This window comes from Phyllobates terribilis, unplaced genomic scaffold (assembly GCF_046119375.1).
Source record: "Phyllobates terribilis strain yellow unplaced genomic scaffold, ASM4611937v1 Scaffold_7__3_contigs__length_470593459, whole genome shotgun sequence".
Classification (NCBI taxonomy): domain Eukaryota; kingdom Metazoa; phylum Chordata; class Amphibia; order Anura; family Dendrobatidae; genus Phyllobates; species Phyllobates terribilis.
Genome location: NW_027362767.1, coordinates 69,040,094 through 69,062,158, shown reverse-complemented (window position 1 = coordinate 69,062,158; position 22,065 = coordinate 69,040,094). Strand labels below are relative to the sequence as shown.

The 22,065-nt window shown below is 41.2% G+C and overlaps 1 protein-coding gene across 1 annotated transcript in view; it reads left to right on the top strand.

Moving 5' to 3' along the window:
- The window catches only part of SLC38A6 (solute carrier family 38 member 6), a 51,881-nt gene that overhangs the window by 19,380 nt on the left and 10,436 nt on the right, over positions 1 to 22,065 (top strand). The window contains exons 6-12 of the mRNA XM_073638717.1: positions 5,359 to 5,437; positions 7,224 to 7,306; positions 7,779 to 7,837; positions 15,131 to 15,196; positions 18,230 to 18,280; positions 20,614 to 20,693; positions 21,149 to 21,249. Of these exons, the coding sequence (XP_073494818.1) occupies positions 5,359 to 5,437; positions 7,224 to 7,306; positions 7,779 to 7,837; positions 15,131 to 15,196; positions 18,230 to 18,280; positions 20,614 to 20,693; positions 21,149 to 21,249 (519 nt within the window). The remainder of the gene's footprint in view (positions 1 to 5,358; positions 5,438 to 7,223; positions 7,307 to 7,778; positions 7,838 to 15,130; positions 15,197 to 18,229; positions 18,281 to 20,613; positions 20,694 to 21,148; positions 21,250 to 22,065) is intronic.

The window sequence follows — 22,065 nt, the reverse complement described above, 5'->3', positions numbered from 1 at the left end:
ATTCAGAGTTGAACAAAAAAATAGTTTTTCTTTAAAAATATTGCATCGTTTGCCTTTAATAGCCTCTGTGTTGTACTGTCTTTTCCTGGCTGCAGAATGAGTTAACGGAGAATCAGTCAGTGAGCTTGCTAGGAGTTTTAGGAATTTTTAACTCTTTCAGCTGACTTATGACCACAGACCACATCAGAGTTGAATGCGCAGAGAAACAAAGAGCCAATTGGTGCAAAATATTTAATGAAACTAAATAGGAAAAATTATTTTTAGCCTGAAATGCATTTAAAAAGCAAAAAAAAAAAAGATACTGTCCCAAAAGAGACAACCCCTTTAATGTAGGCCATATTAGTGTACTCTTTATGGCAAGGACGTTGCAGTGCTACCTCCCACCCTGTGATCTTGTAGAATTATGTAACACCCTCAAATTAATTTGACGGTCTGTAGGGTCGGACAAATATTGACGTGGGATTGGTCGCTATGAGTTACTGCTATTGCGCACTTTTGAACTTCTGATAGTAAATCACTCCCTACTGTCACAGTTCTGGATAGCTGGAGTCAGGCTGAGGAAACTTGATGCTTTACGTTGGAAATGCACTAGACTGTGTGATGAAAGAGCGGTGAGGATGGAAAACATGGTCAGCCATCTAATGAGATCAGCGCCTGTCCGGGAGCTGTGGCGCCACACTGCCATCTGCTGGATGCAAATGTGCATGCGCCACCAGGCTTCTAGAGGAATGGGCTTTTCTATCCATCTAGCCAGAAACTCTATAGGTCAAAGCTTTTCAGAAATATAGGGATTTTTGTTTTATGTTTCTTTTATTTTGTTTTATTTACAGAAAGCAGAAGATCATGTTCTAAAATGTATAGTGTATTAATAAGAAAGGAGACTTATTGCTATTGTAATAGATGGCCGATAAGAACTCAAGGGCATCCTGTACAGTGGTCAGACTTCCACTGAGCAAGCTGGGGTAAGAAAACCCGTTAACTATAAAAGGTTTTCTGGTTTGTTTTTTTTCCGCAAGGGGCGGCCCCCTCTGCTGTGGGAAGCAAGGGGCGGCCATAGATTTCCGTGGGAAGCAAGGGGCGGCCATAGGTTTCTGTGGGAAGCAAGGGGCGGCCATAGATTTCCGTGGGAAGCAAGGGGCGGCCATAGATTTCCGTGGGAAGCAAGGGGCGGCCATAGATTTCCGTGGGTGCCACTGCACGTGTCCTTAGATAACTCCTTAGTTATTCCATATAAGAGGAGAGTGGCTCTTTAAATAGAACAACCTTGTATTGCTGCCTCCTCTCGGCTACAGTGATCGGCGCACTGTCCATAACATCTCGCTCCGTCTTTCACTGCTCGGACATATAATACATTGCACATAGGAAGTCCATTACTTTTCGGGGTCGGGGAGAATTTGACATGTTCTGTCCTCGCCAGACTCGCCCTACAAATGTTTATTATAGAAATGAAAGAATCCCAAAGCTGCAGGATAAACAGGCGACTTCCTCCCATAGTGCATCTGTTTGTTTAGTGATGGCTAATTAATCCTTTAAGTAGCTGACAGCCTTCCCCCAAGTGCTGAAAGTCCGATTGCCCTCCTGATTCAGTGTAAACACTCCACATTGTCTCTGGTACAGGCCGAAATGGGAAATCTACCTGTGTGTAACCCCCTCTGAAGATGAAAAGTGCATTGGTTGAATGTAAGGAACCATTGATTTGAATGGGGGAGTTTGATCTAGGGCTTGCATCAAAATCACACGTGTATCCATTTTTGTTTCTTTTGCCCCTTTTGGAGCCGCTTCTTCCCTTCAAAAAGTTGTCCTCCATGCTGAAAAAAAAACCTGTTAAAATCTGTCTTCGTCAAAGCTAGATGGAGTACCAGCTCACTAAGGGATCAGGCTACACAGCATATTGAAGTCTATGGAAGGAGGGAAAGGAGTCGTGCAAATTCCAGCTAGAATCTAGCTGGATTCACAGTCACACAGCTCAGTACTGCTGTATAATGTCCTACATGCTTTTGTCTATATTCTAGCAAAGGATTAAAGAGCAGGAATCCCTGTTTGTGTGTTCAGTGTGTAGGGGACATTATAGCACCTATATTGTTGCGGGGGAAAAAAAAAAAAAAAGTTATGGCTCGTAGAAAAGGATAAAACGAAAGCACAAAAACAATCGCCCGGTCATGAATGGGTTAGTGCAGGGGTCTCAAACATGTGGCCCGAGGATGCGGCCCTTTGTCCCCTGAAACAATTGCGTCCAGCGAGCCAGGGACTGCTGACGTCAGCGCTTCTTTTCAACTAAATGTGCGTCCTCGCCAAGGGAGCGAGATCTGGTGAGAAGATTATTTTTTGTGTGTATGTAAAGAGCAGCAGAATGGGGGACATTACTATAAGATGGGACCAGGATGGGGACATTACTATAAGATGGGACCAGGATAGGGACATTACCATGAGATGGGATCAGGATGGGGACATTATTACTGGACGGGAACCATTATTGCAGGACGAGTGACATTATTACAAGCTTGGGGACCTTATTACAGGCTCAGGGACATTATTACTGGATAGAGGACCTTTATTACGGAACAGGGACCATTATTACAGGACGAGGGACTATTATTACAGGACAGGGGACATTATTACAAGCTTGGGGATACTGCGACAAGACAGGGAACACTTATTACATCACGGGGGACATTATTACAGGACAAGCGACATTACTGGACGGGGACATTATTACAGGACAGAAGCCATTATTAAAGGACAGGGGACATTATTGCAGGATTGGGGCTAATTGAAAAACTATACTACTGTATGGTGCTGATTTGGGGTTAAAAAAAGGAAAACATTTCAAAGAAAATGTAAAATGAAGAATGAAAAAATAATGTAATAATATTTGGCTATCAAAAATGCTGTTTTATGTAAAAATTGAAGTGAAAAGGGAAAACCTGTATCATAACCCATATGATAAACACCATTGAAAAGAATAAAAACCTGCCAAAAAAAAAAAAATTATGATCAAAAAGTAAAGTAAAGAAAAATAATGGTATCACTCAAAATGTAATCATCTTCTGTAAAGAAAGCCGCTCTTCATATTCAAATTTTTCCTACGTCCGGCCCCTACACCCGGCTGAGTTTGAGACCCCTGGGTTAGTGCCGATAAACATTTGCGAGCAGGATGGGATTGCCGCTACCCCAATACCGCTCAGAGTGCAGTAGTGCTTCTCTTTGGCGATTGGAGGGGCACTTTAAATCTTTGCAATGATCAAAAAGACGGGAAAATTCCTTTCTACAAGAGAGAGAAACTAAAACAAATTTTTGAAGATGGAGGTCAGATAGAGCGAGATTAATCGCAAGCAAGTATGCATCCTGAATGGCGGCACATGTTATTTAAAATTGCAAAATCCCCAAAAAATGGTATTGGATTAGTCTATGTTCTGCTTTCTTTTCTTCCTGTTGGGTAGTGTAAGGTCCCGGGAGGTGTGTAGCCTGGCCCTGAAGGGGTTAATCCTGCTCGTAATCGCCTGTAACACGATATTACTTACTTTAGCTGACCTGCTGTTCTGTTCCTCCGACTAGAGAGGTGAGGACGCCGGCGGAGGCGCAGCACCGGGTGCAAGCGGCAGCTGTACTCCTCAGGCCACATATAGCAGAGGGAGAGATTCTCCAGAATTCAGGAATATCGCCCTTTTTTTGCACTGACCCGGTTCCTGCTTTTACTTGACCTTCCAGTAGGTATCGGGCACTTTAACAATCACATCGGTGACATTTCACATAAAATAACATTCTCGGGTTTCTCCTTCCCTATTACTTCTGATGAATATTGCTTCTGTGCAAATATCATTAAAAGGCTCTTCTATTAGGATAAAGGATCGTATTGTGCAGCTCTGGGAGCGGATGGTAGAATAGGAGGCTGTCAGTCATTTGGCTAAGGTGTTATATCAGTGTATAGCATACGGTTACCATTATAGCAGCCATTGCCCATCCCCCCCGCAATCGGTTGTGTCTGGAAATCAGGTAGTAACGTTTTCAATTTCCCTAAAGCGCCACCACAGGTGAGACTGAGTATTACACAGCGCCTATTCAAATAAATGTGCAGGACGGGTCCGTCAGATTGAGAGACGCTCTCTGTAACCACGTCCTACTCAGTAACAGAGGACTTCTCTGTGCAGTCAACTCTTTAAAAAGGTACAAGAAAATGAAATGGATGAAAATATAAATAAATTAACTGACCTTGGGGTGTAATCCAATGTCATGTCCTCATGTATAGAGCTGCACCATGCCCAGCAGATGTCGGCTGTATCTTACAGTCGGTTTCTGCCTGTAACAGCAGCAACCAGAGCTTTCTCCGCTTGCTGCTGTCAGTCACTTATGGAAGCATACAAATTTGGTTTCTGGTGGGTACGCAGTGGTTCTCATCGCCCCCTGTGACGTGATCGGGGGATTCCAATTGGTTGTTATGACTGTCTTTCAGCTAGGCTTCAAAGGAAAAAATGTAATTTTCTCTACATAATGGAATATGGTAGTATTGCAGTATGAAGAAAAAAAAAGCCCTCCAAAAGATTGCTGGCACAAGTCCTGTAAAAACTTTAAAAAATAAAGTAAAAAAAAAAATGAAATCCCCCCCCCCCAATTAAGAATATAAAGGGGAAAAAAATAGGCATATTTGGTAACACTGCGCCTGTAAAAGTCCAGATTTATCAAAATAATCAGTACAGAAAACATCAAGAGAAAAAAATCAAAGCGCCAGAATGGCTGTTTTTGGTCACCACACCTGCCTAAAACTTTAATATGTACCAAAATTGGTATCAATAGAAATGTCAGTGGGGAAAAAAAAAATAAAACATAAAATAAGTAAAATATAACAATAAGGAGAGAAATAAGTGTTACAGTAGAAAGAAAATGGCCAGTGTTTTTTTTCCTCTTCAAATAAAGTTTTCTTTTCACCACCTAAATAAGAAAACAAAAAAAAAAAACCAAAACACTATCGTACAGTAAGTGGTGTAATCAGAATCCTACTTGCATGGATATCCATATTGCCAAGTCATTTCACCGCACAATAAAGAATGTAAAACAAAAAAAAAATGGGAGAACTGTGTATTTTGTTTCCCATTTCACCACAATTAGATTTTTTTTTCCCCATTTCACTACATTGAATGACGTCATTCTCGTCTTGAATAAAGGGAGAATTAAAAAATAAACAAAAAAACTGACTATTGGAAGAAGAGAGAAAAAACTAAGCGCAAAAAATATTGTCCGCTGCTGAAAAGGGTTAATGTATAGAAGTATCTGCATAACTAACTCTTCACACATGATCTGCAGTCCGTAGTTACATGTAGGTGATAGGTCTTACTTAACTTTTTTTTTTTTTTTGTTTTGCAGCAATGTCTTCCTATCTGTTCATTGTTAAATCTGAATTACCAGCCGCTATTGCTGGGTTCTTGGCTGACGACCACAGTGGGTGAGTGTTACATGTGATAGCATTATGGGGGAAGAAAATAAACTGGATTTCATTTCAATTCTACAATAATATCTTGCAATTTTTACACTCTTTCTTTTAGAACACTGAACTGGATATTTAAAGGGAATCTGTCAGCAGTTTTTTGCTATGTAATCTGAGAGCAGCATAATGTAGGGGCAGAGATTCTGATTCTAGTCATGTCACTTACTGGCCTGTGTGCTACTGTTAAAAAACTGATTTTAATTAATCAGCAGGAGATTATCACTACAGGAATAGGCGTCTTGTGCCTCCTGGTCCAGCCACACCCCCAGCACTGATACAATGCACACAGAAAGCAGCCAGCCAATCAGGGGTGTGGGCGGGGTTATGCACAGCTCTGCATTCCGAGCTCTGCTAGATCTGCAGCAGAGAAAACTGTGATTCTATCATAACTGCTGCACCCAGTAAACTAAGTGATACATCGCTGGAATCAGGCTATCTACCCCTACATCATGCTGCTGTCAGATTCCCTTTCAGCATTTCTCTAATATAAAGTTATTAGAATTGCCTTTGTTACATGATGGCCATGTTATGGCTCCCTGTTAGTTTCAAGTCGTGCAGCACCTATCGAAGTATATGGGCACATAATGTTCGTCTCATCACCCAAGTCCCTCCATTGATTCATACAGAACATATGTGGGGGAAAAAAATAAAGTTTACAATGGCATTTTACAGAGACAGTTGCGTTTGGGTCAGGAAACTTGCGGCCGCTCCGTGCGATAACTGAAGTGTGAATGCATCCATCACGAAATCTCGCCCACGCACTATGAAGGAACTGCCGCAGCATGAATTGACTGTCGCTGCATTTTTAAAAAATACAACATGTCAATTTATGCAGCAGATCTGATCACTCTTGACAATGCGAAAAGGGTGAAATGTGTATCAAATCTTCAATGCAGCCATGGTTTTGTTTCCGCTGCAGACAGTTCTTGGTGGATAAATCCCTTTTGTCATGGTACTGTTGCAGGATATCCCGGGGCAAGGCTCTCCTTCCCTATCCTTCAAGCTTGGGGAAGCCCTAGTCTATCCCTGTCCCCCAAATTACTCCTGAAGGTGGAGATGCCGGGGTCCCGTGCCTTGCTACGTTCCTCCCCCACCCAGGAAGGGCTGAAGCTGAAGTGTATAGGATTACACTAACCAGGCAGACAAGGATAAATGAAAACTACAATCATACAAGATACTCACCAAACAGAGTGGTACACAGGGGAGGTATAGGAAGGTGAAACCAAATAGGAGAGGATGAGGATGAACACAGAAATAATAATAATATTATTATTATTTATTATTATTATTATTAACAACACGGAAACAAACTACATGCAGAAATCTCCAGAACAACTCTCCATTCGTCAACACCAAACACCTAATAGTTCATTCTGCCTGGTTTGGAGTTGGAAGAGTTATCACTGGCAATTCCCAAATGCCAGTGGTGAGCATATGTAGCAAAGGGGAGTGTCTAACACAGAACAGCTGAGGCAATCCAGGATGGAGAGCAATACCAGAGCAAAGAAAACCTGCACTGTTTAGTAGGATGGTGAAGCAGTTCTAACCAGTGCAGGAGTGCGCGTGACCAGACGCCGTGATCTTCTGGCCTCTGTTGTGACATCACCGTGACACCTTTCCTAAGAAAGCGACAGAACTAAAATTCCCAGCAAACAACCTCCTACAGCTATCAAACCGGTCCGTTTTTCTTTATGATTAATCATTTTGTCATATTAACCCTTCAGTATCTATATCTGTTTTTCAGGGCCTGGTACCTGGACGGTAGATGGCTGTTAATAATTACAGCAGTGTGCATTGTACTCCCGTTGGCTCTGCTCCCCAAAATAGGTAAGGAGGGGGGGGGGGGGGGGATAAAAATTATGTATTATGGGATTTTTTTTTTTTAATGGGATGGCAAAAGGAAAGGGGCCCTGGTAAAAGGTAAAGAGACTTTTATTTTTTTTCTTCTTTTGGGATATTTTAATTTGTTGCAGCCAGGGGGCCTGGCTTGTTAAGCCATTACTTAGGTTGCAGTAGTATGTTGTCTGTTACACAAAAAAATAAAAAAATCTTTACAGGAGAACATAAAAGGGCAGCTTTTACTTACGGCATTCCATTAGCGGTAAAGCTCGTCCTAATTCGGCCCTACAAAACGACATGAATGATCTGTGACAGGCACTGGGAAAAGGCTGTTATTCTGAGCCTTAAGCTCCAGATACCACGCACTGTAAAATAAAACATACCAGAAATGTAAAACCTTAGCTCTGCATTAAGATCGGGTTCCATATAAATTGCTTTTTATTTTACTGTTATTTTACAGGCTTTCTTGGCTACACAAGTAGTTTGTCATTTTTCTTTATGGTCTACTTTGCCATTGTGGTAAGTCCTTAAAATAACTCTTTCGGGGGGCTTAAGTGGCCAAAATGACTTGCTCCCTTTACACTTCTTTAATGAGTCCGGGCTGAAAGGACTTTTTTTTTTTTTTTTTAACTACTTTCTCCTAATGCATTTTTATCACTTACACCTCTTTGGATGGAGTTTTAGGTCATGGTGGGTTTCAGGAGTAAAATATGCAGAAATAATAAATTTTGATTTTTAAAGTTTTAGGAAGTCTTTAGAATTTAATCTACCTCTAGAGGACAAATATTATTTCATACCTTGTATAAAGAGAAGGGGAAAAATTCTGACTTGGGCTGCACCCAACTGTGTCACCTTTTAAAAGGAGTCATGTAGCGTCCAGTTTATTGGCGGAATTCTGTGCTGTGAGGAGCGAAACTGTATGCCAGACAACACAAAGGTTTTCTCATTGTGTACGAGTTGTGGCTGTAAGAAAAAATAAAACTGATTTGTAAAATGTATATCCATGTTTACTAAATATATACGATGGATTATTGTTTGCGGATTGTCTGATGAAGGCATGATTTACATCGAAATGTTAAGTATTTTGCTGATTGTGACAATACAGAGTAAAATCTTAATTATGCCAGACATACTTTCTGATGGCAAGAGCAGCATACCTTTATTTTTATGTTGACTCTTTAATCTGTGTTCTTCTTTAGTTGAATAACAAACTATTATTTGTATAAACTTGAATGCTATCTGCTCTTTGATTCTGAAACAATGATGTGTATTTACAAGAGTCCCGGTGATACCAACTATGTAAATAGATTAGCTCAAACAATAATAGCTTAGCCATGCACCTTTTACCTCTTACCTGTGCCTGATGATCTCACACAGATGTAAATATAAACAGGGATGTCTGTAGTGCTTGAGACAGAATGAGACTTGGGACAGAGAATCAAGGAACATTAGAAAGACCTTAGGAGGAGTATGAGACACATCCTTCAGGAAAGTAAATGGATTGCACGACTTCCAAAGAGACACAGATTTGTATTCTACATGATTCTAGCCTAAGGGTAACAGCCCTGACTGGAAAGATTTGGATCTTCTCCATTAACCATCAGAGAGACATGGATACATTTTGGGGAGTCCAGGAGAGGACAAAGTAGTCACCTGGCCCCATGGACATGTTGTTTTTGGGTTGCTAGGGACCCACCGGTCGCCTAGAACCCATGGAGACATTTGGAGTTGCCAGGATGGACCCACCGGTTGCCTGGCCCCATGGAAACTCTCGGAGAGGCCAGATTGGGACTCTCAGGTCTCCTCGTCTTGTACCTCGATGGACTGCTAGCTTCCTAAGCTTGCCGCTACCTCCTCTCTGTGGGGGCCCGCCGGAAGCGGGGGGGCCACTGGTTGAGGTAGTTGGCCCTTGGAGACTCCAAAGTTGCAGCTCTTCTATTCCCAGGCAGGCGGAGAAGGAAGGGTGAGGACTGTGTAATGTTGTACCATCTTGGGTATTTGCTGGGACTGTTCTATCTGTTTATTGTCTGCTTTGTGGTTCAATAAAGTATTGCCACACTGTTTTACATCACCCTGTGTTGTCTGAGTAGCGCTACGCCCTCAGAAGACCCCGGATCTTCACACTGATTATTGATGACACTAATGATTTGACGCATTATACGACTGCTAGACCTTCACGGCATTAGAATGCATAGCCCAGGCATCTGTTGTATACCATACAGCGAGACCCATCATGCATAGGCTATGCCGCCACCTGTTTTAATGTAGATTTCTTAAAAATCTCATGACGTGCATGTTAAATGGAAGTCATGGTTTGGCATCCATCACAGCCTCTATTTAAATGGTCATCAAACTTTGAATAGATCAATAGTACAAGTAGCAAACTTTGTAATGTATCTTAACAGAGAAATCTGCTTCTTTCTCCACTTATGAGCCACTTCTCCTCCACCCTACTTCCTGAACATCATCCTCTCTTAAAAAAAAATTGCTCAACTGTTTCTTGGTTAGGGTTTGTACACACCAGGCCTGTGCAGTCGGTAAGCCAAACCTCCGACTCCTCAATTTCCATGACGCCGATTCCACGACTCTGACTCCCTCATACACGGCTCATGTTTAAGTGATAAATTTACTGTAGCACAGATTCATCTCAGCTAAAAGTCTACACCCTTAGATCAGGAATAGGACAGACATTTATAGGACATTTCATAACTTTCCCAAATTCTTATGAAAAAATATTCCCCACAAACTGCATTGAACTACTGTACCCAATTTATTATATATTTTAGGAGTCGGAGTTGGTCCATTTTATTCAGACTCTGACTCCACCAAAATGGGCTCCGACTCCACAGCCCTGGTACACATGACCTATTTTCTCAGACGAGTGCTATTCAGGATTTTCACGGATAGAACTAGTATCTATGATATTTTATGGGGCTGTGCACGTCCGTCCGTCCCCCCCCCCCACACACACACACACACACACACATACACACACACACACACACACCCTCTTGGACAGAGTGGTTTGCAGATAAAATTGAAGATATGTCTCATTTTGATCGAAATCCGCAATGCAAATCTATGGCTTGGATGGCATCTGAGTGCAGCCCGATTTTCATGGACTGACAGAATGGAGAAGGTGGAAAAAAATGTATTTTTTTTTTCTTTTTTACTCTCTCCACATCCGAGATGTCATTCTGATCAGAATAATTAGACCGTTTTTATCAGATATGGAGATATTGATTATGTGAACTTACCCTTACAGAGAGCGGGGATTGTTTGCTCACAGAAATACGAGATTTCAGCTGCTATGAAACTATAGTGGAGCAGAGAAGTATTTTGCCTGGTCTCTTACCGTGCTGCATCTATTAGTTAATTTTGCTGGATTCACAGACACACTGCTCAGTTCTGCGGTACAATATCCTCAATGCTGAACATGTGCTATAGAGAGACAGGAGAGCAAGAATTTCTCATGTCTGTATGTGCTATGTATGGGAGAACTCATAGCGACGAATCTCCACCCACCAGCTCAGAAAGAACTGAAAATTAGAGATGGTGTCCAATTCATCACTTATTATCTTCTAAAATGACTTTTCTTTTGTCTTGTGATATTCTTTAAATTGGCACACCCCGTTCATTAATTTGGTGCAAAAAAAAAAATGCTCTACATTTTTTGTCTTTAACCATTTTTGCAAAAATTCTCCAAATTGAAAACTTCATCAGAAACCTTTCTCCAGGCAGAAATCAGAGTGAGATGCGCTAAAAAATAAAAACGACATTTGGTAAAAATCTAATTTCATGAATCTGTCGAAAACATCTGAATAAGCAAAGATGTCGAGAGGGAAAAAAGAAAAAAGAAAGACAAAGCACTTACAAAGTGGCGCAAAACGTATAGAGAATAAGGTACAAGTACTAAAGCCACTAAAAAAGGAGGAAATTACTGTAGAAAAATGGAAAAAACAGCAATGATGAATCAGGGCAAAAGTCTGCAAAGGGAAAAAAATAGTGAAAATGTAGGGTACAAGTCATATCATGGCTAGATATAGTGTTATTATTAGTGATCAGGGAGTGTTAACTATAGGTAATGTAGATGGTTAGACACCGACCATGACCACGAGGAACAATTATAAGAGCACTCATTGTTCTGAACTCAGTGATATATACAAGTTTGTTCACCTCCAGAAAGAAGAAAAACTAATGCCCCCTATTGGAGATTACTACTCTAGAAGTCAGTGAACCTTTAAGTCTTGTTAACCAGTCTTGTATACCAAACCAGAGTATTCTCCTCAGAGACATAATCTGCAAACAACTGTTTCGGGGTTCTTGCCTCTCATCAGTTCACAGTAGGATACTGCTTGGTTGGGTGGTGAGGTCTAAGGAGAAATGGTCTCCCTAAGGGAGACCACCATCTAATCAGTACTTTGTTCGGTACCAACAAGGGCCAAGAACCCCAAACCAAAAACAGCGTTTTACACATGGTCAGAAGCGATAGTTAATTAAATTTGAGAACAAAGGAGGATGCCGTGTGGTTTTTACATTTATTTTGTATTTTCGTTAGGTCACAATGTGCAATATTTTCAGCTGTCATTTCTAATTATTTACAAAATTTGAAAAGCTAATAGACTCCTTTTTGTAAGGCAAAAAAAAAATTACTATTCGGGTTTGCCCACATGAGCGTATAACTCGGACGAGTGCTCGCCGATGTTTTATCAGATAGCAGACAGACTAATGTTATACTATGGGGCAGTGCAGTTCTGCTTTTTTTTTTTTTTTTTTCCCTCATACAGATTCAGCATGCGAAAAAAAATCGCAGCGTGCTGCAAGTAGATCCCCCAAATCGGGCGATGCGCACCCATACAAGTCTGTGGGTGCGTGTGAAACATCGGACTGCACTCTGATGTCATCTGAGGGAAGTTTGCTTTCTGCACACTCCAACCATGGAGAAGATGGAGAAATTAAGTTCTCCATCTTCTCTACAGTGTGTTCCGATTTTCTCATGCGAAAGAATCGGCGTGGTCTCCTGACCCAAACTTGACAACCTAATAGGCAGCATATATGTGGCTGTCGAGATGGGGTCAGTAGACCCGCGGTCCAGTCCATTCATCGTAAATCCAGCCACAGTCATCACATGCAGTAGAGCTCAATGCAAAGAGAAATAAAATTAAAAAAATGCAAATTTAGAATGACATTTTTCAAAAAAATACACAACCTTATCCTCTACTCCAGGGTTTCTTTTATTACTTCTGTAATATAATTAGGCAGATGTATAAGCAACGGTCCAGTGTTTGTGCTTGTAGAGAATTGTTTACAGTGTATATGTGGATGGAGATTTCTCGAGACCTTGAAGGAACCATGTCATCATTGCCAGGATGAAGTTTTACTTGCGTTGTTCAGCCCACACCTCTGGGAACATCACAAGAGCCAAATTTTTTTAGAATTTCAGTATTCACCAAGCAGTCAGTCAGGAAACTGTTGTGTAGCTTGCGAAAAGAAAATTAATGGACAAGCCAAAAATCTGGTATATCCATGACCCCAGAGAAATGGCTGGACCACCATGATTTGCAATAATTGTTGCAGCATTCATCTCGTCTGTTCCTCCTGTCTCTGCTGCAGGGACTCTGTTTCTGGCTCTTAATATTACCTTCTCATTCCTAAAATTGGAATAATTGTGTCCTTTGTGTATTTTGTGGTTTGGGTGATGATTTTGCATTTTATTACATTTTTTTTTTTTTTACTTGTGTCTGTCTGTTGTCAGCTTGTTAAAAAAAAAAAACGTGTTATATCAAAAATGTCCACCATAGCTAGGATACGCAGAATCGGTTTTATAATGATTTCTTTATAGTGGTGAGAGTACCATTTTTTACAGAGCTCCTAATTCCCCGTTTCCTTTCACAGAGCTGAAGAATTAAAGGGGACCTTTCATGGATTTTTTAAAATCTAAACTGAGTACCTCCCCCAATTACCGCTGCTTCACTGATTCTGAAACTGTTCTTCTTTTTCTTCTGTGCCCCTTATTTTCAAAATTTTGCAATAATAAAGGTCTATTTTTTTCCCCCTTCAACTAACTGGGCGTGTACCATAGAACTTCTGTATGGGCGTGGCCATGTTTTGATTGGCCGGCATCAGAGAGGTGAATAAAAATAAAAAGTAAACGCCCACAGAGATGTCCAGGTGATTGACAGAAAAATTTGCCCCATTATTACTTGGGGGCATAACTTTAGAACAGAGGAGCACAGGAGAAAAAGGAAAACTGATCCAGAATAAGTGGAGGAGGCATTACATTTAAATGGAAAAAAAAATCCAGTGAAATGCCCCTTTAAAAAGTTGCTCTTTGCCACCACTAGGAGGAGCTCTGGAGTGCACCATATATTTAGTAATCATATTAAAATCCTATTCCCACTCAATAATAGGTTTTCTCTGCTGTCAGCCAGATTTATGTAATTTAAAGGGGCTGTCTCAAAGACAAACCCTCTTCATATGCTCTAAAGGACATAAGGATGTCTGAGAGGTGGGTTTCCTGCTTGGAGACCCTCAATCTATGAGTTAGGATGGTGATCTGCTGGACAGCCATTCATTTTAATGGCTGCCATGTAATAGTATATTTTCCCTCCATCCTTTGCCAGGAGTGACCTGTTTTCAAAGTGTTTCACTCTGATAGGGAAACCTCTTTTTTTTATCTTTATGGCCGTGTAAAGGATTAGAAGATGTGTAGCGAATAATTTAAGTTTATAGTAAAAAAAAAAAAAAAAAATGTACTGAACTCATTTAAAAAGTTCCTGCATATTCAGACAACTACAACTTTTTGATAAAGTTACAGATTATCTTCTATTTATCTTTTTTTAAATCGCTTGGTGCCTCCCTTCTGTCTAACTTGCTACCCATTACCTACATTTAGTGTAATCGATCTCTAATACAAATGCCGAGATCTATTACGGAATATGTAGTTGAGACTTTATCTCTCTGCTCATGCCAGTTTGACAGACAAGAGAGCAGAATGGAGAGGCTGTTCCGTTTTGGGGCAGTCAAGACCTTGGCTGGTGCAATGCATGCTTAGAATTAAGTGAAAGGAAGTTCTAGCACCTATAGTGCTGGCAGAATGCTAACGAAGAGATACCATCCACTCATTCAGTGGGTGAGAAGATAGAAAGCCTGAAGTTCGGGATAATTCCTGGACTTATTAGACTAGTATGTTAACAAAAAGCAGTTTTATCTTTAATATGCTCTTATAAACGAAGTTCTGTTATCAACGTCAAATTAGGTTCAGTAATTCTGCTCTTTAGATTTTCTGTACTATTGGATGATAAAAAGCCCAGATGTAACGTTCTGACATTTTTTTTTTTCTGTATTTTTTTGGGCACATGACAAACGTAAATGATTTTTATTGAATGATATTAGTGATCAATTTGGTGTCTTTTTAATAATAAACAAGGCTTTAAGTCAGCAAATCCATGAGCAGTTCATCCCCGAGGACACTACTGTATGTGCTCAGCCTCCAGAGAGGCCTCTTTCCAATTACCGTAGTCATTTCTAGGTGATCTAGTGAGATCTACAACATGATGCAAACTTTCCTCGCAGCGAGAGCGGCAGCATGGCGGCGGTACATGGCTGTGCAGGTGTCATCCGTTCCTGAATATCTGGCCTTCTGCATTAAACAGTAATTGCTCATACATTTCCTCTTCTGCTTCTGAATTTGGCCGCAGGTTATGACTCTTAGCTGAACTAACGAGCTGAGAAATTGATCATAAGGGTTTGCTTTTATGTCCCCATAACCACAGTTCCCACATCCTAATATTTTATCCATTTGCTTTTCAGGTAGTGATTAAAAAATGGTACATTCCTTGTCCTCTTCCTCAGAATCACACTTTAATGTACACGGAGGTAAGATTTTGCCTTTGGGTCAGTAGATTGAGAAATGGAAATGGGTTGAAGGTGACAGGACCATAGGTAATCCAATCCGTAATAAACATGGATAGCTTCAGCCACAGCAAATATTTCACATATGAGACGTACCCCTCCAAAGGCAACCAACATTGTAATTCAATATGATATTCTCTACATGCCCACAGGCTTCACAATGCCAGTGACCCCGGTTGGTGGGCTTCATGGCTTTTGGTAACACTACAAAGTGGTACCACCTTCCAGATATTGTATCGATACAAACTTCGGCCTACATTGCAATATCAACACAGAATAACCTTGTAATCGCCATCACCCAAAATTATCTATAACATTGATTTTAAGATTATTGCATTTTGTAAAAGTGCCCACAAACGTAGCTGCTACAAAAGCAATAACCATACAAATGTGGCAGACTCCTTGCCCCTACAATACAGGATTCTTAATTTTTCTTTGGTCTATGGCACTGTTTTCTACTCAGTTTGAGTTCTTCTTTTTCTCTCTGGTTTCCTAAATTAGCTCAGAGAATTATAATTATACAGCCAGGAAGCTGTACTTTGATCGCCTTCATTATAACTGTACAGGAGCTGTGCAACCATCATCAGTAACTCTGATAGGAGTTTCTGTTCACCGTTTTGGAGAACTTTAGCTGTACAGTCCATGCAATCTCATCATACAGTAAATTAAGTTACGGAGATGTCGACGCCCTTCAAAGTAGATAAAGCTACATAATTCCCAGGGGTTCACCATGCCTGTACTGAAAAGACGTATACCATGAATTTTAATATAGAAAGGAACAACCAAATAAACTAAACATTGTTAGAATTCTATATACACTGCTCAAAAAAGTAAAGGAAACACTTAAACAACACAATGTAACTCCAAGTCAGTCACACTTCTGTGAAATCTACCTGTCCAGTTAAGAAGCAACACTGATCGTGAATCAATTTCTCCTGCTGTTGTGCAAATGGAACAGACAACCAGTAGAAATGATCGGCAATTTGCTGGTGGGGACCACTGACAATTTCTCTGTTCTCATCCTTTTTGGCTGTTGTTTTGGTCACTTTTTCATTTTGCCATTGCTCTCACCCCCAGAGGTACAGTAGGATGAGGCGGTGTCTACAGTACAACCCACAGAAGTTGCTCAGGTAGTGCAGTTCATCCAGGATGTGAGATGTGGCAAATAGGGTAGCTGTGTGTGTCAGTACAGTGTCCAGAGCATGGAGCTGATACTGTACCAGGAGACAGGCTAGTACACCAGGAGACATGGAGGAGGCCGTAGGAGGGCAGCAAACCAGCAGTGCAAGGAGGAGCAGTGCCAGAGCCCTGCAAAATGACCTCCACCAGGCCACTAACATCCATGTGTCTGCTCAAACTCTCAGAAAAAGACTCCATGAGGGTAGTATGAGGTTTCCGACGTCCACAAGTGGGTGTTATGTTTACAGCTCAACACTGTGCAGAGCGATTGGTATTTGCCAGAGAACACCAAGATTGGCAGATTCCACATTGGCGCCCTGTGCTCTTCACAGATGAAAGCAGGTTCACACTGAGCACATGTGACAGACGTGACAGAGTCTGGAGACACCGTGGAGAGCGATCTGCTGCCTGCAACATCCTCCAGTATGACCGGTTTGGCAGTGGGTCAGTAATGGTGTGGAGAGGCATTTCTTTGGGGGGGGGGCCGCACAGCCCTCCATGTGCTCGCCAGAGGTAGCCTGACTGCCATTAGGTACCGAGATGAGATCCTCAGACCCCTTGTGAGACCATATGCTGGTGCGGTTGGCCCTGGGTTCCTCCTAATGCAGGACAATGCCAGACCTCATGTGGCTGGAGTGTGTCAGCAGTTCCTGCAAGATGAAGGCATTGAAGCTATGGACTGGCCCGCCCGTTCCCCAGACCTGAATCCGATTGAGCACATCTGGGACATCATGTCTCGCTCCATCCACCAACATCACGTTGCACCACAGACTGTTCAGGAGTTGGCGGATGCGTTAGTCCAGGTCAGGCACGTGGAGGCCACACACAATACTGAGCAGCATTTCCTTGTCTTGAGGCATTTCCACTGAAGTTGGATCAGCCTGTAATTTGATTTTCCACTTTGATTTTGAGTATCATTCCAAATCCAGACCTCCATGGGATATTAATTTTGATTTGCATTAATAATTACATGGTGGAATAAAGTGTTGAGAACAATAAAACATAAAAATGATTAAAGACTTGCAACTGGAATATTTCATTCAGTGATATCTAGGATGTGGTATTTCAATGTTCCCTTTATTTTTTTGAGCAGTGTATTAGGAGATTAGTGATGGGGTAAGTCAGAGATTAGAGTTAATATGGCACGAGAGATCAATATCTATATGAGGACAGAACTATGGTCTGCCAGAAGTTCTTGCCTAAATTGCTGACACTTGGGTGATATTATGTTAACGAGATTCAAGAGCCCCAGGTGAGGACTGTCTGCAGTGATAGTGTGCACAGTTGACCACCACTAAATTCCTTTTTATTGGACTCGCAGCTCGGCCATGTCAATCAGTGGTTTAGAAGTGAATAAAGTAGTGGTCACACATCGCCTAATCCACGCAGATGACTTAGAACCTTTTGTTTTAGTGACCAATTAAAGGTCCATGCGGTTAGACCCCCAGCGATCATGTTTATCACCTATCCTGTGGATAGGTTAAAAATGTATATAGTGAGACAAGCAAAAAGAAAAGAAAACAACAAAATGTCAAATGTCTTGCCCCATGCTTGACCCTTTCCAGAGTCCCAGACCACAACTCATTAAACTGAATGTCCTTCCCCTACTGGTCACCACTTCTGTTCCTCGCTCTGGGATCCCAGATCAGTGGTTGACACTGAAGTGTCTGTAGACAGAGATGACAGCACAGACTACTGACATCTCCATTCACCTCCTATTTTGGAGAGGTTCTGTTGTCGGACAATCCAGATCGTGTCTATGGATTATTATTCTTACTTTACCGAACTGACTGTAATAGTTTTTTTTTTTTTTTATAGATTTCAAACAGTTCTGAATGTAAACCAAAACTTTTTGAGTTTTCCAAAGAGGTGAGTTATATGTTGGCTTAGATAAGAATTGTATGTTTAGATGTCTTTCTTGAAGATATGGTTATTAATGTGATAATATCTAATAATGGGATGCCGCGGAGCTAAAAAGTGGTTTGTTCCTACAGTAGGACACCAATTTACTCATGTCATAGTCCTGGTGAATGTAGAAACTTAATCACTGTATTTCCCTCTAATAGATCTTTTTAAGAGGTCCTTGGCATAACAATAATGATGGACTGATATGGAGTTACAAGGATCAGAGACCCTCTGATCTTCTGAACTTCAAAAGCTGGCACCATTCAAGGGGATAATAGGCCCCAAGGGAGAGTTGGGTTACACCAGGGATGACCGATGGTGGGATCTAAAAAGTTGGGGACATTTAGAAACCTAATCCAAGGATGCTTGTTCTTGTCAGGCTTGATTTAACCATTGGCTTTTATAGCAGTATTAGGTTACAAACACAACAAAACTTAAGTGTCCGTCCTTGGTTATTATCTGGGATATGGCTACCTGTGCGTGGTAACTGCAGAGATTGTGTCACATCCAGAGAGGCCGAGTGTGAAATGGTTTGTTTTTCTTTTGTATTGGTATTTTACGTGTTGTTTTCCCTTTTTATGGTGTTAAAGGTGAGGAATTTACCTCATTTTATGTAACTATTTGATTTTCTGCATTAAAGCCTTTAATTATAGTGTACTAACAGATGCAACCCACTAGCTAAACGGACCTGATATCTGGGACGCTTTGGTTATGTGCACATGATGTCTTTTAGACGCTTAAAGGGGTATTCCCATCTCCAAGATCCTATCCCAATATGTAGTAGATGTAATAATAATATTTTTAGCAAATACCTTCAATTAGAAATGTAGTATAGTTCTTCTGATTCGCTATGTCTCTTTCCTCATGTGAAGGGCATTGCAGGACCTTAGGTATCCATGGTTACGACCACTGATACAGTAGTTAGCTAGTTGCTAGTGGTCGTAACCATGGATACCTAAGGTCAAGCTAAGCCTGCGCATGAGGAAAGAGACATAGCGAATCAGAAAAACACTATATTTCTAATTGGAGGTATTTGCTAATATTATTATAATTATTATTATTACACCTACTACATATTGGGATAGGATCTTGGAGATGAGACTACCTCTTTAAGACTCTTAAAGGAAACTGGCAGCGATTTTCCTGAAGCTTTTTCTTTGGCGTCTTTATATGCACAATTTTAAAAAAATTGCTACAAACTACTAAGCGGCTTCCATTGCCTGAAGAATGGACCGGTGACTTCTTTTAGCCACTTCACGACTTGTCTTAAGCAATTCAAAGAATCTTAAAAAGATGGAACATATGCACAGCAAATTGTTTTGACACTTCAGCACATATCTTAAAGGGATTGTCCACTACTCAGACAACCCCCTCTATATCCCTATGTTTCCCCCTGTAAAATAACACCTATACTCTCCTCCGGTTCCGGTGTTGTTCCAGCAGTGTCGTGACTAGCACTTCCGGGGTTTGCGTGACATAATGTCAGATCCCTGCGGCCAATCAGCACTGGCTTTACGCTCTTCTCCTTCGGAGGTAACTGACATCCGGAGGATGTGAGTGCTGATACTTCTTTCTCTTCCTTCAGATATCTTAATTTGTCCAAAGAAGGGAAGAGTGAAGCCAGCGCGGATTGCCTGCATGGATGGCGTGACATAATAACATGCAAGCCCCCATAGAGCCAGTGCCGACACCACTGAAACTGCGATGGGTGTTATTATTTTCTTGAGGGGAAACAGGGATTCGGAAGGAGTTGTCTGAGTAGTGGTCATCCCCTTTAATTCTTTTTGGCTTTTTTTAAGCTCTTTTTCAGGTGGGTTCCTGAGCGGAATCTGTATGAAGAAGATGTCGTCATTTGCACATACTCTTAGGGTTGGATATGGTGTTAGACGCCCAGCGTTATGGATGACATTTCATGTATGCTGATCAGCACTGTAGATTATAGAATTTACTATGGAAATTCTGCTAAAAATACATATCAGGAAAGATATCCATACACATTAAATAGAAGTAGGTTGATGGTAGAGCGACTGAATGCATGATCATGATGCCGACACACGGTAGAAATACAGATTTTAGCCCACGCTTCTTCCTATCCACTATGGAGGTAGCGGATCGGACTATATTATACTAGCTAAAAAATTATCCCAATTTTTGGGTACCCAAGTGCACTGCATTGATTCCATAAACTATCCTCTCCTCCGTGCACCATCTCATCGTAGTATTTCTTTCATGTAGTATTAACCACTTTCTTTTTTGTTGGAAACACTTTTTTTTATTATTTTTGTCTTGCATCTTAGAGCGCATTTGCACTACCCACCATGGCTTTCTCATTTCTCTGCCATACGTCCGTTTTGCCCATTTACTGTGAGCTTAGGAGGTGAGTAAGTCCGTGATCTACTCCCAGATTAGACGCATTGATATCCCTCCAAAAAAATTGGGGTTTATTTTCATTACTCTACCTTTTCATGCTTGTGATGCTTCTGGGAGAAGAATGAAATGGCCCAATGGAGAGCGCGAAGAAAACTTGCTTTACAACTTATTTTTTTCTGTATTTACCAATTGTGACGCCATCTTATCTTCCCACCAAGAAAAAGGATCTTCTGATTAAATTCCAGCTGACGGATCCTTGCTTGTCTGACATCTGTCGGGAGTCAGTGGGTCCTCATACCCCATAGTGCCGGCCAACTTTACTGTAATGTGCCTGCTCCATGGGCTGTGTGTCATGTCTCAACCTGATGAACTATGGAAGGAATTGTGTTAATATCCTCTTATTGGAAACCTTCTGATGATCATTTCAAACAATTTTTTTGTCCTTTTTTGTTTTTTTTTCAGTCCGTCCAAGAGCCGGATGCAGAATGTGGCAAACCTCGGAATATCTCTAAGCTTCCTCATCTATTTTATTTCGGCATTGTTTGGTTACCTTACTTTTTATGGTATGTTCTCTATCTCTACTGTGGAGACCAGGTTTCACAATTTTCTGTATATGAAAGTTTGTCACCAGCGTTCAGTGATAAAGTGCATCACAAATTACAAAAATAAAGAATAGAAAATTCAGAAAGTTTCCTGAACTTGGTGGTTGGAAATGAACTACATTTACCTACACAGGTGGGTATGGTGGCAGCATAGTGCCATCTTTGGCCACCATCAAAGTCGCTGTGTAGCCAGAAATGTAAACTGTGTATGTACAATGGTGATTTTATTATAGTTGTAGTATGTAACAGAGAAGACCATTAGGTTCTGTTCACATCTGCATTATAACAGATCGTAATGACTCCAGAAGGAGCGAATTGAGAAGACACATATTCCATAGCAGCGGGCATATCCCGAGAGGTGCACACCAGGGCACTATCATCTCATCGTAGACTGTCAGGCCCCTGATTAAGTATGGCAGCATCGAATGTGGAAATGGGTCGTGTAGCTGAAAAGGGAAGAAAGGCAGGGAGTAATTCAATTAAAGGCTTTTCTTTTCAACTACAATGATATTGATGACCTATCCTGCATGTAAGTCCTCAATATCAGATCGGCGGGGGTCTGGTACCCAGCAACCCCGCAGATCAGCACAGCTCCATACTCCGCGTAGTGGCCACTCCAGGGTACTGCAGCTCAGCTCCTATTCATGCGAGTCTATCTTAAGTAGTATTGATGAGGATTGAATAATCCAAAAATGGGTAGTCCTGGATTGTCTATTTTAACAGTTGTGTGTTAGTGCTAATACTCTGCACCACTGTGATTGTGTCACTGCTCTGTAC